The sequence below is a fragment of the Dreissena polymorpha genome, chromosome 4, assembly GCF_020536995.1.
Source record: "Dreissena polymorpha isolate Duluth1 chromosome 4, UMN_Dpol_1.0, whole genome shotgun sequence".
NCBI lineage: Eukaryota > Metazoa > Mollusca > Bivalvia > Myida > Dreissenidae > Dreissena > Dreissena polymorpha.
The window spans coordinates 112,277,279-112,295,965 of NC_068358.1; the positions used below are offsets into that span (position 1 = coordinate 112,277,279).

The following is an 18,687-nucleotide window of genomic DNA, read 5'->3' on the forward strand; positions in this document are numbered from 1 at the left end:
ACAGGACTATTACAAGCGCATTTTGAATTGTCACGTAGGTGGTTTAAGTGTAAATCGGAATTTAAGTCGCTACAGTGGTTTCTTAGCCGTGCATGTACAGTTTGTTGCTTTCGTTCGCCAACTAGGACGAACGGAGGAACTATAGGAGGATTGTACTTCCGCTAAACTGCACTTTTAAAACTAGAAAGCGTTGGTTAAGACCTTGTATCGATGTCAAGTTCGTTCCATAACTTAAGAGACGAAGGAATAGATGAATTTGAGTAAATCGCAAGTCTGCGGGCAATTGTTGCATAGTCGCCACGATTAAGTAACAAGTAAGGAATGTTATCTGTTTTGGCTGGGAAAATATCGTTTAAATATTGTGTTAAGGCACCTTTATTGTGTTTATATACGAAAACAAGGTTTTGAATTTTTCGTCTGTCATCGAGAGAAACCCAACCAATTTATTTTAGAAGTAGAGCAATTTTAGTTGATCTTGTTGATCCTGTTACAATACGAGCTGCATCCAATAGAATTTTGTCTAACAGTTCTTTTTCGTATATTGCGTAGTTGATCCAAACAATGGACGCATACTCTAACAAAGGTCTTAGATATGAAACGTATATCTGATTGAGTGTTTACCGCTTGAGTTTGTATTTCAGCATGCTCATGGATCCAAGTATTTGGGAAGCTGATTTTGTAATATTGTCAATATGTTTGTGCCCCGAACCGTCTTCACTTAGCGTAATACCGAGATGTGTATGTTCTTTAACAAAGGATAAATGGGTTTCGTCGAAAGTTAAATTTAGACGGTTTTGACTTTTCAAGAGACTGAAAAACTTTACTTCCGTTTTCGAGGGATTAAACTGGACGAGCCATTTCTTTGCCAATTGGTTTATACTGTCTAGGTAATGATTAAAAACAATCTCAATAAAATCTGTGTCATTTGAGGAAACAGATAGTGAAGAGTCGTCAGCAAAAAGGCGACTTGTGCTAAGAAGTGACTCAGGGATATCATTAAATTTAAAAAAGAGGCCCGAATACAGAGCCTTGTGGAACGCCTGCATTAATATTTAATGATCGGGAAAACGCCGAGCCGATAAAAACTTTCTGAGATCTATTGGACAAGTAGCTGGATATCCACGCATTAATATTTCCTGAAAACCCAAGTTCATTCACTTTATGTATAAGACCTTTGTACCAAACCCTGTCGAAAGCTTTACTTATGTCGCAATAAACGATACATGTAGATTGTTTATCACCAAGCGATTTACATATTTGGTTGTACATGTCAATTAGTTGGTAAACAGTAGAATGACCTGGTAAAAAAACTCACTGATTCTTGTATATAAGTTGATTTGTGTGTAGGTAGTTGTAGAGGTATTTGAAAACAACCCTTTCGAATACTTGTCCAACACAACTTATAAGAAAAATAGGTCGATAATTCGAAGAAATAAACGTTTCACCTTTTTTAAAGAGAGGCATAACGTTTGCTTTTTTCCAGAAGGATGGAAATAAGTTTTCATGTATCGATCTGTAAAAAATAATTGATAGTGGCTTACTAATTGATTTAGATGTTTCTTTTAATGGTTTATGACTAATACCATCAGGACCATTAGCTTTTTTTTGCAAAGAAAATCGATCACGTCTTGTTCAGATCACGTCATTTGTGGTGTTATTGTGGTGCGTAATGATCGCTCGTTCATCAATTGTAGCTATTGATACAAAATAATTATTTAATGTTTTGGCCTTTTCAATGTCAGTTACCGAATACGATTCATCTGGGTTCACCAGCGGAGAGATACTATTAAAACTATTTGCATTTTCTTCAACTATCATTTTTACCGTTTTCCAATATTGGCGTGGATTAGATTTTCTACAATCGGCAAGCCCAATTTCAAGAGTGTTGAAGAAGCATTCTTTCGCATGTTTTTTTCATATTATTGACTTTGTGTCGTAGATGTTTATATGCTGACCAATCAGAAACTTTACCAGATTTGATAGCAACACGCTTTTTCTCGTCCTTATGGCGGAATGTTTTACGTATTGATGAGTTATACCAAGGACGATCGTTTGGTCGAATAGAGACATCGGAAGACGGAATACACTGAGAAGCTAATTGAAGAAATACATTTTTAAATCTGAGTACAATAAGGGACAGACCACCCGTGTGGAAAAAGGACCAGTCGTATGACGTTATTGCAGCATTAAGCTCTCTAAAATTCTCATACTGGTAAGACAATATTAATATATATGTATGTACCAAAATTCCTGAATGTAATTGCTGCAATGTGTTTGTTAAAGCAATGGGGTCTATTAGTGTACTAGTACATTCGGTCACTCTGGTTGGTTCGTTAATTACGTTAGATATTTTTTTTAAACTAAGAATATCTTTAAATATGTGGTTTGAGGGATTTAATTGGTTTTCGTTAATATCGCAAACAATAATTATATTGTTACAAAGACCCTATGCTTGATCAAGGCATGTTTAAAATCGATCCCGAAAATCAGAAGCAGTATTAGAGGATAGATGCACATTACAAATTAAAAAGGATTGGAGCGGTCGAAAATTGTATCCATATAGATTCTTGTAAGATTATTTCTAGGTTAAATACTCGTGTGGGTCGAAATAATGACGAAATATACGTAAATAAGCCCCCTGAATGGTTTGTATTATCTTTTCGAAAAATACAATCATGACCTTTAAAGGATAGACTTTCATTAATGATATCACCTGACAGTTTCGTTTCTGTAAAAAATATTATGTCGAAATCTACGAAATTGTCACGAATATATTCAAACTTGTTTCGAATACTTCTTATGTTTTGATAGAATATTGACAGGCTGCATTCTTGAGGGGTTATATGAGATGACCCAGAATTTAGTTCAATGTCACCCGACAGTAACAATAGCAATAATAGTGTGTACTTAATGGTATATAGAAAACATGCATTGTCGTCCAAATTGAGTTTAGATCTGCCAATGTAAAATGACGGTGCTGATAATGGTATACATTTTGTACTTCATTTAGCACGTATATAAAGTGAAACCATGCGTACAGAGTATAAATAAAACGCCCCCCTGAACAGATGCAAACTCGGAACACGGAAAATAGATTATGTTACGATACAAGTATTTCCATGGATACACATGTTTAATGTAAGTTGTAAGATATCGCTGCAAACATAAATAAAAGCTCCCAATTGCTGATCGATATTGCGTTATGTCAATCATCTATGTGGGTAAAGATACACACTAAAAAACTACCAACAAAAGTTTTGTTCATAACAAAAGCCAAGACAATATGCTCTTGAATAGAAAGTTGGTCAGTGTGTGGTCACGTGAGAAGTTCGACTGGTAGTAACACACGAAATTTTCATAAAACGTCGGTCATCAAAGCTTAATTTTGTTCAAATGTTTATGGAAAAAATATGTTCACATACATTAAACGTCTGATTGGTGTACGCAGTATGCATGCAACTCTGTAGATAATCCGAAGATGATTTGATAATCGAAGCCAATTTAGACTTGTGCAAGGCAATCAGCGAATATAAGAAATAATTTAGACCTTAATGAATAAGTTACTAAACATAGATTAGTAGAAGACATACTTAATGATTGAATGAAGTATGTTGAGGTAGTTGCATGTTTTTATGTATTTCGTTTCCTCACACATGTTAATATTAATTATTTCATAATATATTTTTAACTGTATGCACATGCTTATTGTTATGTACGCAAAACAAAATATAATGTATATAATATTTAGTTAACATTTGTTCTAAGTTGATTTAATCTGCACACGAGTTTCAATGTTTAATAACACCTATATCACAACTTTTTTCGCATGTACTCACATTCTCCTCATGGGCAATAAACGCCTATATAATCTAACTTGTCTTCCATACAAGGCATTGTAGATTAGACATTCCAAGACCATAAAGCATGCATTAAACATCAGTATAGTGTCGCGGTTGTATATTATGAAACTAACACGCACATTCTGGTATCCTACCACAAGTGATTCAATGTCCCAATTAATTTTTATATTAAAAAAGTTGAATAATCGTTAGCCCCATAGGTCGCACTTAACATCATATCATACATTATTTGCGAGAAAAGTCAAACGCTTAAATATTACCTTGAAAAAGATGCTTAATTACTTCGTAGATTGACAAAAGAGAACCGCTACTACTTTAAATGCTAACTTTACTACGCCGGTAACGCTCAGTGATCAATAATTAATAATATGGAAGAACGAAATGTCTTATTATAAAACGAATGTGTATTTTACTATCGTTCGTGTGTGACAATGTGTTTTTAATAAAATCAAAATGTGACTGACCAAACTGACTAATTTTCCCCTCAATCACTTTTTTAGCAGTGCCTTTTTCCACTTTTTACACGTGGATCAACTGATGTGGTTATACAGTGAGCATTACCGAATTACATATATTCCATAATTAAAAGATACTTTTTCAGTTTGACCCTAAAGTTTTCTAACCGATTGTGCCGATTAATAAATGCTTAGAAATACGGTTGGCAACACCAGTGTAAATTTCCAGTTTTGCATGTAGAAGGATATTTGTAATTCGTTTTTTTTAATACTGAGTGCAATACGATTGTATCAACACATTTATATGACGAATAAAAAGTTGTATAATTTAAAGTGTTAAAGAAAATGAGTAAATTTTTATTTGCGCCTTGTGGTCGTCTTTAACATGTAATGTAATATACTCAATTTTCTAATAAAACGTGCAGTGACACGCAAATATATATCATAAGTACTGTTTTAATTTAAGTTTCGGTACATACTTTCTAAACAAGTCGATCGATATTTTCTAAAATACTGCCCTAATATTTTTTGGAGTAAACTTATTTGTGCATATCGGTATCTCGATTCCATCAAAACCCTTATGCTTATTGATGCACTATCGAGACTATCGAGTCCGTTTCCTGGGCCGAACCATTACTTGGTGCCTTAACATGAGATTTATTAAACACTTTACAGGTAAATAAGCGTTTACCATATCCACTACGCCACATACACCGTAAATGCTTTATATTCAGAGTCTTTCGATATGTGTTCTGAAAATGTTAAAGGTTCTAAAAACAGAATCTGCTGCTTTATAAAATTCAATATCTATACTAGTTAAAATGCATATATCCCCGACGTCTGCTTATTGGTCTAAACGGTGGTCTATAATATTGTTAAAGTGTAAAATCATTATCATATATTAATGTGTGTTTTGTTTGTTCCGACCTTTGTTATTTTAGGGTTGTCATGCTGATAGTTCCTTCTTTCATGCTGAGCTTATGCTCGTCGTTTAACGATAATTTGTATGTTTGCGGGACAACTTTGGTTGGAATATATTGTTATTATTATTTAACAGCCAGAACTGTTATGCTGTTATCTAATATCTCTAAATATGTGTCCCCAGAACGCCATGCAACAAAATCATAATATTTTGTTTTCTTACTAAAACATAGAAATATATGATGTGGATGTAACGTTGTCATTTGTTAAATCAATTAATTTATTAAACGTTTATGACATTAAGTAATATTTGTTTAGTGACGCACGGCTTATTAAAATTAAAAGACTAACAAGCATATTGTACATATAAACAAAGATTGCGACTGAGCAAGATAATCAAATTGCTAATGGTACATTTTCATTCATTGAACGATGTGCCAAAGCGACTGTAATTAAGCAATCGAAAGTTCACAATTAAGAAGGTTGTCATACTAGCTTTGGCGTTTTGTTAATTGATTGTGCATTTTGATAATTGATTGTGCGTTTTGATAATTGATTGTGCGTTTTGATATTTGATTGTGCGTTTCGATAATTGATTGGACGTTTTCATCATTGAATGGGCGTAGTCATTATTGATTGGGCGTTGTCTTGTTATCATGATGACTTTGTACACAAGAAACACGAAAAGAAATTAGCAGTAATCGGTACTTGTGTCTTCGAGTATGTAGATCGTATAGGGGAAGTCTGAGAACTTGCTGTCGCGTCGTATCAAGTTCAGGTCAGAAGGTCACAGGGACCGGGGTCACAACGTTTGGCTTTTTAAGCCGTTGGATCTAAGGAAATTATTGTATAATAAAGATATTATATGATTGTTAGCTTGAAAACAATAATGTACGGCGTGGGATATCGTTATGTGCATATAATAAACAATATATTTCAAAGAAATTCCGATGATCCTTTCCCCTTTTAGGTTTTAAAGTGGTGTGGTTTGAAACACAGCATGGTTTGAAACACCGAGATTTTCGTCGAAGTGATTTGCAAGTTGCTGACTTACCAGGCATGTAGTGTTATCCTGAAAACAAAGAAAAAATACTTGAAAATTAAATGTTTTGTTTGAAATATTTAACACAATAAATGAAAACGATGACAACTGTGGATTTTTTATTACGCAAACTGTAACACATAAAAACGAAATAAGAAACAATGTGTAACATGTATGAACAGCGAAATAAATGTATTTATTGTTCAAAAACTGCATTTAAACTGTAGTCAATGACCATATAGTTTTGACAGACTTGTATTCTTATGTTAACGTTCATTTTTTATTGCAGTACTTTGAACACATTTATTGTTTCTTTCCTATTCATCCTTAAGCTTTTTACGGTATTTTGTGCAAATTTCTTCAGTAGATTTAATATATGTTTCACGTAGACTGTCAAACACTTATCGACATATATGGAAGATACATGGAACTTGTGGTGAACGGGAATAATGTATTGGTCTTGCGGACCATTACAAGCTTTAAATCTCACTCAAATAAAGTATCTATGTAAACAATTGTCTTATTTTTTTCCCAATTCATCCTATAGCGATGGACAGCATTCTTTGAGAATTTCTTCAAAAGATTTAAATAAAGGGGCCTTTTCACGTTTGGGTAAATTGACAAAATTGAAAAAAGTTGTTTCAGATTCGCAAATATTCGTGTTAGTTATGATATTTGTGAGAAAACAGTAATACTGAACATTTACCATGCTCTAAAATAGTCATTATATGCATCTTTTGACGATTTAAAACCCCGAAAATTATAAAGCGTTGCAATGCGAAACGAATTATTAATTTGTAGAATTCTGCTTTTGTCCTTATATTTTGTGAAACTACGAAGATTGGTTATATATATATGAAGTATAAAATACTACTATCAGTGTATTCGGAAGGATGACCGAGTGGTCTATGTGGCAGAGTGTTTACCCTAGGACTCCGGGGGTCAGTGGTTCGAGGGTTACCTTTTTATTCTTTTTTTAAATTTTATTCTTGATTTTTTACTGGAGCTTTTTATATCCCATGTTAACAGTTATCAATATAAAGCAGTTAATGACAAACTTCAAAACATGCCAAAATCTGTGAAAAGGCCCCTTTACTACTGGGTTCGTGTTGACTGTCAAACACTAATCGACATATATGAACGATACATAGAACTGGTGAGAAACGGGAATAATGTATTGGTCTTGCGGACCAAGGAAAGCTTTTAATAAAAGTCAAATAGTCGTCTCACATGTGATCACTTTGTCTTTTACGTTACAAGGCTAAACATAACTTGAACGACAGAAAATTATATAAATTAGTCAGAACATATTGTGTTAATATAAGATTAGAACATAATCATAAATTGCGCAGTTTGATCATGTTCATGTGATACAGTTTTAGAAAATTGAAACTCAAGAAACATTATCACGAGATGATGTTTTATCAAAACCCGTTCTCTGTAACACTATAGGAAAATTCAAACAACACGACATAGAACTTAGAAAGAATTAACGCTGGGTAACCACATGGAAACAGTAAAATAAAATCATTTAGGGTATAAACCGATTTAATGGTTCGACAAACGTTGAATATTTATCAAGTAATAATCACTTGAAATAACGGGATGGTACAAAATATTATTAACACAAATACATACACCATACATTATAAACTCTGATGCCACCACATTGGAACGGTAAATTGAATACCCAGGTGAGGTTACAGACAATAGAATGCATCTTAGAACTGTTCAATAAGATCATAAATGACAATACATAAAAATCGATCAAAAAGCATTATGGTGGACGAACCAGTTATCGAACACCTAAGAAATTACCTTAAATTATGTTAACATTGAAACACTTAAAATGACAAAAACATTTTGTTTTAACAAATGACTAACAGTTTAATCATTAAATAACTTATCTGTAAAGTTTTCCAGCAAATATCCTTCAAGAATTCATAACAATGATTCCCTGGTTATTGTCACCTCTAGCAGACAAAACAAAATGGCGGCCGATGTAAACATGACCTATTACCCGACACTTCATAAATACTACTCTAGCATATACAAAGTCACATGACTATCACGTGACCCGGACTCGGCGAAAAAATCTGCGTCGGCTGCAATCAAAATTGCAAACGGAAATATGCTTTTGGTGTGTAAATGCACGTTTTGATAAATGCATTCAAAAAGTAATAGCAAAAAACACATAAAACCGTGTAAATAACAATAAATGCATTCCTTTAACCTGTTTTCAGCGCATTTGTTTCAAGCTAAGTAGGCAAGTAGGTCAGTCACTTTATGTGCGACTATTTGTTTATCAATGTGACGTAATGCGCACTTTTGCGCATGTGCATACAGAATCAAAACAAAACGTCCGATAATAGGTGCTGTTCGATAACAGGTACTTACACGATAGTCGAAAAGCATTAAACCTGGCTCTGACGGTTTAAACAATAAAGTTTTGAATTATTTCTGTAGTAGCTTGCAAACGTTACTATCATTAACAAATATAAGCAAGAAGATTCCAACACGACCATTGCATAGTAACAAAAAAGCTTGAGACACTATTGCCTTATTATTGTTAACAGCACTTTGGAACCATACGTAGAAAAGCGCTAATCGTTTAGGTAAATATGTTTGATCTACAGAACAATTTGGTTAGCATATCAACTTTTTTCAAGATTGATGAAAATATTAAACCAATAAAATGCCCTTTTATAGTTGTATTGATGGGAGTTCTGATACGGTAAAGAACAAATGAATTCACTTAGCACAATCCCTTTTAACTATTGCGTTATCAGTAATAAACACAAGATAAAGTTGGATAAAAATGAAATAAAATGCATAGTTGTTAGTGTAAACGATGTTGTAAACAGAACAAATCTTCACTTTGATCGCTTAACAAGTCATCAACAAATAAACAAACACAAACTAAAACATAATGCATACGAATCCTTGTTTTGGACACCTGCACTGTATTACTTTTTTAACTGTGAGTAATATGTTTTCAACAATAGTTGCGGTTTACAATGCCAACCACAGTGTGATGTAAATTGTTAAAAATCCCAAAATACTATTTCAATATAAATTACCTCGACGATAACAATTATCTAAACACTCGTATTTACATGTGTATTAACAAATGGTGACTTATAAATCACTGAAAACCGTTTGCTTATAACACATATATAAGGTTATATTTATCGTATTATTTACATGTATGTTACTTTTCAAGGTTTGTTCTAACATACACTACAAGATTTCAACATGAAAACTATTGGGGTTATATATATATAAATGAGTGAAATTGCAATGCATAAATCAATAATCATATATTGTATAATTGTTTATGATAAAACCGAACATCAAGTTATTTGCACCGACCTATAAACAAAAAATATTTGGCGGGGATATCAATTAAACAAAAGTGCTTGTCATATATGTTTTGTCCACTATTTAACCAATCCATACTTAGTTTATACAAACCAAACGTTACCAATAAGTCCTGCATAGTATTGCAAAGATACATTAAAAAACATTGCACAGTTCTAGCATTTGAGATCTTCGTTATTGGTACTATAATGACATTATATTAAGAGAAACCGATAATTAGATCGTTCTAAAACATAGCAGAAATTAAACTGCTGTATCGATACATATCGTGTTCACAATTTCACAGGTTTGTTTGAACAGCAAATGTTATTCTCTGCTCTGCAGAGGGTTTGATATTTATCCCACTTGATTGCGCCACATAGCCTACAGATTGATTCTGCGGAACGCTGGCGACGATTCTTGAAATGATCACTGAACTGGCTGAACGTTTGAGGAATTCCCGAATAGTTGCCGATTTGTCGTAGATCAAATGTCGAAATATCGCGGATATCGGATAATAATGACGATGGCGAACTACACATTTGTTATCCGTATGTAGAGGGTTACTAAACGTATTGAAAGTGTGCATGCCAACTAGATATTTTGATATTGCTATTGATTGTATAGACGAATGGAATATGTTGTTGCCTAATTTAGATTGCACATATTTATGTTTTCCTTATGAGAAAACCCGCCTCATAACATGTGATTCGTAATTTTCTACTAAATAAATATTACACTTTTTTGCTCGACTAATGTCAATGTATTAATCACATAAGATTTATCATGATATGGATATTTGAGGAGACACTCTAGCCGTTTGTTAAACCATTCCACATCAAATATGATGATAAGTGATGACCTTCAGGTAAAGTTCCATATTTTTCAATGATTTATTCAGGCATTGTTTGCAAAAGATGATAAGGAGGTGAATAAGATTATTTTTTATCGTTTGAAAAGAAGTTAGTCTTAATATACCTTGATATTCGAAAGTTATATTATTTTTAAAAAGATTCCTCTCAATATGTCGGTGCGGTAAATTATAGCCCATTTTTATTTCAATAGCAATAATGGACTGCGTAAGATGTCAAAAAATGTTAATAAAATAGCCAACGCGTGACAACATGTGTTAAAACAATACATTCCGGCGAAATAATGTTAAAGCAAAGAATCATTATTGGCATTTCAGCTCAATATTCTTTTGACGAAAATGTAATTCAGAGGATTTAAAAACACTTGTAGGTTTTAATGTTTGAAATTCACATATTTAACATAAATATATTTTCAACGACATATGAAATTACACCGCCATGTACGTATTGATTTGTAAAAAAAAAAGAAGAAAAAAGTGAGCAAATAGGTAAGTTCTGTAACAGGCTGTTCGCCAGTTTTACTAGTTTAACGGTTGTTTAGAATACCAGGTTATTTAATCAAATCACAAAGCATTTAACACGTCTTGCTTTGTATCATATTAAAACACAATAATGTGTCTGAGATGTTATCGTCCTGTAACACACAGTATTAAGTATTAGATTGCGTACTTTCGATTTCTGTAATATAGACAATGTATGGAAACCATCATCACTGTGTTACGATATTGGTTATAGACAAGCAAAGCATTTCAAATTGCAATCCATTCAAACTCAATTAAATATGTTTAATGAAACAACATTCATATTAGAAATTAATTATACCATCATTCGCTTTTGGCTTTGCGGATTTTATTGTTATTCGTGTTCAGTTATATGAATTCATTATAATATAAATAACAAATGAAAATATGGTCCATGATTAATAAGGCACGATCTTAAATCAAGTTCTTTAAACATGTATTACCAAACTTTATTATACGAAAACATTATCAGTATCAAACGTTATGTCTGTATAAAAGGGTTATAACAGTATTCAATATTGATATAACGAAAAACAGTTCAGTTTTATGGAAACTAGAATTTCCTGATATATGTAGCAGATACACACTTTTCGATAAAACTGACACTGGTCAAATATTGATGTTCATAGGACGAATGCAAAGCCAGTTGGTCATTATACATATTAAACTGGTTCCTAAAGAAAACGCGATACAAAGATTAATTCAAATAGTTGAAGACTTTTCGGCCAATAACACCGCTGATATATTTTTTATGGATCATTTCCTGTTATTACGAACAAGATAAATGTGGTTAAGAACATCTATTGGTATTGATATCCGTGTATTCTTACGCATCTGAACTTGTCTTTGCAACACAGAATGCAACACTACTATGCAACAAGAAACCGCTATACCGCCTTCATGTCATCATTTCCGCACTATCGTTGGCGCGGTCTCTGGGACCATCATTTGTTCCTGTTTTTTCTCCCAATAAACGTCATTATTGTCATTAATATCTCACAGTAATGGACGCGGGTCTTCCTAATAAAATTGAACATGTTTGAAATATCATTACCGAGGTAATAGCGTTATTAAATATTTGTTGAAATCGTTGTTATCTACTGTTGATTGTCCCACTAAAATTATGCGGCAGTCAACAACATAAATTGCTACCAATTGCACGACAGCTGCGTGAGAGAAACAAAACATAGTTATGGCTCATTTTGCTATAATATACAATTATGTCTTGATCATGAACATTTTCCATTTTCAACAGTAAAAGCCGCTTATTAATACCTACAAATAGACATTGCTAGACACATAAACATTAACCGTTTTGTGAAGTGAATTCTAAAATTATACTCAGAGTATTCCACAGAATTGATATAGAATGAAACAAAATTTACAAATGTTACTGATTTTCGATGCATTTATTGAATTTATTCCATAACTCACACCGTAGAACGAACTCGATGTTTTCTTATTTTTAGTTATACTCATAATGGAAAAATAAACAAAAATTGCAAATGATTTTTGTCAATATTACTGACAATTGAAGCAGACAACAAAATATTTAAAACGACTAACATATGAACTCTGATACGCAAACACTTTTTATTATAATTCAATAACAGTTAACATGACAATTATTGAAAAGGGTATATATTGCTAAGAAATAATGAGAAAACAGAACTTGCTTTTATAATTAAAACCCATTCGGTTTCATGTGCGGTTTAGAGCCTGCCAATACAGTTCGCTTGTTTGGTCCTTGACATCATAAGACTTTATATGACATTTTATGTGGCTCTTGTATTAGATACACCGTCTGATAGAGATTAACATCGGCCTGACGATATTTCCAAATCCCTCAATGCACGCGGAGGTTATCGATTCATGACCGTTACACAATATCGATCGAAAGTTTAAAAAGTATTTTGAGGCCAAAACCGTTAATACATGCTTAATATAATGAATAGCTTTTTTAAATAGACCGATAATTGCTATTGTTTCAATCAAAACATGATTAAACGGACGCTCCCTCACATGGACTCATTAACATACACAGAACCGACATTGTAAAAACTATATTAAGCAGTGCGCAAGTACTATCGACAAAAGCATATGAAGAACTTTGATTACGCGACAAAATGATCTATTCTTATTAAAGCTAAATAAGCAAATTATGCTTTGAACATGTATGCAGTAAATATAAAAGACTTGCAGTCATCTGACAGCGTTTACAGACAACTTACATTAGCGAATATGTGTTTCGTTATAAGAAAGGCTTTTCTTTTTTACACTTAAATATGGTTGTTATTGGGTTTAAAAATTACAAAACGAGAATATTCATGATGCGTAGTACATTTCCGTAACTTTTTAATGAAACAAACCAAATTAAGGATAGCAAATATTTTATATTTCTCTGCATGCACTGCCACGCCTCGACTAAATAAATAGAACGCATAACATGTGTAATACCTCATCTATTTTAAGAAACATAGATTTTGCCACAAGTGATACGTACGAAAGCATAATACATGTATGTGTTAAGCCATCGTCCGCTTAAATAATCTCATGCAAACTGCAATGTAATAAGTTCAGGAGGAAGACAATATTTTTTTAACTGAACGTTTTCCAAGAAGTACATTAATGTTCGAAAGACTTTGCAGCGTATTACGTATTTACTTAAACGCATGGCTGAAACAACTGTAGTGAATTTACTCGATGTATACTGTTAAACAGAGAAAACCAGTATTTGAAATAAATGCTGTAATTTTACATATGATAGCAACAAGTAATATTTGCCTTTGAATGCCTGATCAACTTATTTTTTATTTTTTTTAGCAATGGTACAGCCGGCGAATATAACGTAGAAATTAAAAAAATGTTTTAAGATTAACCCGATTTAAACTTGCAATTGTATATGAATTATACACCTTAACTATTAAATACACAAAAAATAACAATATGATTCATTAAAATTGGAATAGTATTAAAGATTATGTGTATTAATCCATTTTAACAGTCAATGAGTAGAGTGTGATAATGCTTTGAAAAAAGTCCTAAATTCAAACGCATGTCTCAAAACAGAACTTAAAATGATGATGCTTTTGAACTTAAATTAAACCTTTTTTTATACGTAACTGTTAAACAGACTTGGGCCTTATTTCAAGCACCACGGAAGTCATATTCAAATTTACCAGTAAAACGCCCGGTCAAATGAAGATTATTTTCATATTGCTCCGTGTATGAAACAGCGTTTCATAATCTCAACCATGTCGATTTTTCACTTCACCATTTCTTTTGTGTAATAGTTGTTTGCCCTCTAGTGAGTAGCAATCGCAAGTTAATGATAGTATCCTTACCTTTCGAAGCATTTCGGTATTACGTAAAAATATTGCCCTATGGAAAAAGTATGAGTCCTCAAACAAACGTCATACTTATGAATGTAAGTTCCAAGCTTCTTGATCGTGTTTAATGTACATTCTGAGTCATATAAGTGGTGTGAAAATATATCAGACCTTTCATCGTCACGTACTTCTTTTTTCGAGATCATTACAATTGAGAGATTACTCGATAAAACTTTCAATGGGCATACTGGATATGAGCGTTTCATAATGAAAACATCCGCTGGAATAACTTGCAATCTGTGTTGTCAGTTACGAATGAGAAGACGATTGAGACATTTCCCGTATGTGGCCGTTGTAATCCACTGTTGATTGTCCCACTAGAATTATGCGGCAGTCAACAACATAAATTGCTACCAATTGCACGACAGCTGCGTGAGAGAAACAAAACATATTTATGGCTCATTTTGCTATAATATAAAATTATTTCTTGATCATGAACATTTTCCATTTACAACAGTAAAAGAATAACCGAAAATTGTGTATACAGTTATCATAGTAAATGGACTTTAGATTTGAACGTTTAATTGGTACCAGCGGATTGGTTCCATGACGTGACGTCGATTTGTGACGTAACGTTAAAGACGTGACGTCGTTACTTAGTGATGTACTGGATTGACACAAGGATTGTACATATATTTTGGATCGTTAATAAATGCTCATACCAAAAGCGGGTATTTGGCGTTTATATTGTTCCCACTATCGGGGAAATAGTAAATTACGGATTTCCCATTATCGGGGATAATTCTCAGTAAACAGCAAAATACTGAAATTCCCATTATCGGGGAAACTTCGTAACATTTGGTAGCAGAGCGTGGTTTCTAAATTGAGTGAGCGATGGATCCAGTTGAATATTTAAAGACAGAGATTTTGTTAAAGAGGGAGAAAATAAGACTAAAAACTAATTTTACCAGAGCAAGGCAAAATGTAGTGTCACATTTGGAGGGAAATGCATGTAGCGCGACAGTGAACGACGCTTGCAAGCAGTTGGATTTTGCGATGGACGAAGTTATTAAAGGGCTTGATAGTTTATCCAATATGTACATGGAAGGAGATGAACTTGAAAAAAGTAAAATAGTAATTGCGGAAATGGAAAAGATTGAACTTGAATATGAAAAAACAACGGAAGATGCCTGTACCTATTTAAACGATCTACGAAGTGAAACAGCAAGTCAAGTAAGCAAAGCGTTGTCGCATGACACAGTGAGTAAACTTTATATTTCTAAAGACCGGCCGGTTTCACATAATACTGTGCGACAAAGTGTCAAAATTCCAAGTATGTGGCGTAATTGGACCGGGTTCGATGCGCAAAACGTTTGTGGGCGTGAAGCACCTCATGCCTCTAACATCAAAGACGAATTTGAAAAAGGCAACGCTATGAGTTCAGGCATCGATCCTACATTAGGACAAGACCTTTGGAGGCAACTCAAACGTGTGGAAATTCCAGTGTTCAATGGTGATAAGCGAGTTTACCAATCATGGAAAGCAGCATTCCTTGCTTGTATTGACAGAGCGCCAGCCACAGCAGAGTACAAACTTCTTCAGCTTAGACAGTACTTATCTGGCGAAGCGTTAAAAGTAATTGAAAATCTTGGGCACTCGGCATTTGCATATCAAGCGGCAAAAGATCGACTTGAAAGGAAATATGGGGGCAGGCGTCGACAGATAGCAATTTACCTAGAAGAACTTGAACACTTCGAAAACGTCCGACTTGGCAACGCAAAAGACCTAGAACAATTTGCAGATATATTAGACGTAGCAATTATTAATTTGCAGGAAGCGGATCAACACCACGAACTTGGAATTGGTTCATTATATGCAAAATTACAAAGAAAATTACCAGAATCGCTCTTGGCACGATATCATCGTTGGGTCTTTGAGGGTCAACACAATGAGTCAGTATTGTCGCTACGGACATGGGTTATTCAAGAGGCAGAATTCCAAACTATCGCGTCAGAGACCGTGCAAGGAATGTCAGGATATTTGATGTCAGAGCATACTTCGAAAAAGACGAACTCTAACAATCACAGATCGTTTTTTGGTGGTTCCGAAGCAAGCGGGAAAATATCTAAATGCAAAGTATGTGACAAACATCATGGAGTATGGAACTGTGACAATTTTAAAGAAATGAACGTTTCACAACGGTGGGACAAAGCAAAACAACTTTATCTTTGCTATCGTTGCCTTGGGTTTAACCATGTCGGAAAGTCATGCCGTCGAAGTAGACAATGCGGACACAATGGATGTGAAGAGCTGCATCACAGACTGTTACACAGAGATGCGCAAAAGAGCATGAAATCAAACGCTGCTGACAGGCCAGTTCAATCTCCTACGGAAGAGAATGGGGCAACATATTTGTCAGCAAAAAGTCATACCAGATCTGATTTAGTAGGGCTCCGAACAGTTCCGGTTATTCTCGCAAATGGAAATCGGTCGATAACTGTAAACGCATTGCTTGATGACGCAAGTACAAAAACGTACATCAACAGTGACGTAGCGGCAGAACTCGGCTGTAAAGGTAGAACGGAAAAGGTCAAGGTCAATGTTCTGAATGGTCAAGTCGAGACTTTTGAAACTAGACCAGTTAAATTCGAAATAAGAAGTGTCAACGGAAGCGTAAAGATAAATGTAGCAGCATATACAGCTAACAAAGTAACAGGAGACATGGAAGTTGTTGACTGGAACAAGTACCAAAGAAAATGGCCACATCTTCGTGACGTAACATTTCCAAAAGCTACGACCAGACCTATTGTTGACATCTTAATTGGAGTTGATTGTGCAGATTTACATTATGCACTGGAAGAAAGAAGAGATAGAGCAGGGAAGCCAATAGCGCGTCTTACTCAACTTGGATGGACATGCATCGGTAATCCGTGTTCAAATTTAACACCGGTCCTACAAAAAAAATATGCGCGAACATACTTTGTAAGAGACGTAACGGAAATCGAGACTCTAAACCTGACTCTTAAGAAATTCTGGGAAGTTGAAAGGGAATCAACTGAATCACATGTCGTTAACATTGACGAGCAACAAGCACTTAAAGCAGTAAAACAGTCGTGCATATTCGAAAATCAGATGTATCGCGTCGCAATTCCATGGAAAAGCAACGAAACTGTTATGCTAAAAAATTACAAAATGGCACTGAATAGAATAGAGAACACACAAAAAATACTTAAACGATGTCCTCAGGAAGCTAAAGCATACAGCGAATACATCGAACAATACGTAGAAAAGGGGTACGTGTCAAAAGTTTCGGATTCTGAAGTGTCCAATTTAAAATGGTTCCCACCTCATTTTCCTGTTCTGAGGCCAGATAAAGATACAAAAAAAACCAGAATCGTGTTTGATGCTGCAGCAAAATTTGAAGACGTATCACTAAATGATAAAATGCACCAAGGCCCAAAGCTCCATCGCGATCTGTTTGACGTTTTGCTAAGATTCAAGAAGCATCCCGTTGCAGTAGTTTGCGACATAGCCGAGATGTATCTCAGAATAGGCATCGATCACGCGAACAAGCCATATCACAGATTCCTATGGAGGGGAATGAATCATAACCGTTGTCCCGATATCTACGATTTTGATAGAGTCGTGTTCGGTGAAAATTCATCACCATTACAAGCACAGTATGTCTTACAGCAACGCGCAAGGGAAAATCTCAGCGCATTTCCATTAGCTGCTGAAAACCACTCTCTAACCAATTCAACACGAGAGCGGTTTCATCCTGAGAGAGACATCAAGATTGGCGAAGTCGTTCTTATCATTACTCCGGAAACGACGAGGGGAAACTGGCCACTAGGACGGATACTCAAGGTTTATCCAGGACAAGACGGTCGAGTGAGAGTCGTACACATTCAGGTTGGAAGCAGCACCATGACGAGATCGGTGACAAAGCTATGCCCGTTAGAACTGGACAATTAATGATTAGAATATCGAAAAGAACATTAATTTACGTATTCAATTTATTATTTAAAATTTTGTTTTACAATATTTATCAAAATGTACTGTATTTTGATGGAGGGGAAAATGGACTTTAGATTTGAACGTTTAATTGGTACCAGCGGATTGGTTCCATGACGTGACGTCGATTTGTGACGTAACGTTAAAGACGTGACGTCGTTACTTAGTGATGTACTGGATTGACACAAGGATTGTACATATATTTTGGATCGTTAATAAATGCTGATACCAAAAGCGGGTATTTGGCGTTTATATTGTTCCCACTATCGGGGAAATAGTAAATTACGGATTTTCCATTATCGGGGATAATTCT

General features: G+C 34.3%; 1 protein-coding gene across 1 annotated transcript; it reads left to right on the forward strand.

The window, feature by feature from the left end:
- Positions 1-15,506: 15,506 nt before the first annotated feature.
- Positions 15,507-18,335, forward strand: LOC127878708 (uncharacterized). Its single transcript, XM_052425239.1, has one exon. It carries the CDS (start codon positions 15,507-15,509, stop codon positions 18,333-18,335), a length of 2,829 nt encoding a protein of 942 aa, XP_052281199.1.
- Positions 18,336-18,687: the final 352 nt, after the last annotated feature.

Excerpts from the sequence above, each read along its gene's own strand:
- LOC127878708 (XM_052425239.1), top strand. The coding sequence starts at position 15,507 with ATGGAAAAGATTGAACTTGAATATGAAAAAACAACGGAAGATGCCTGT.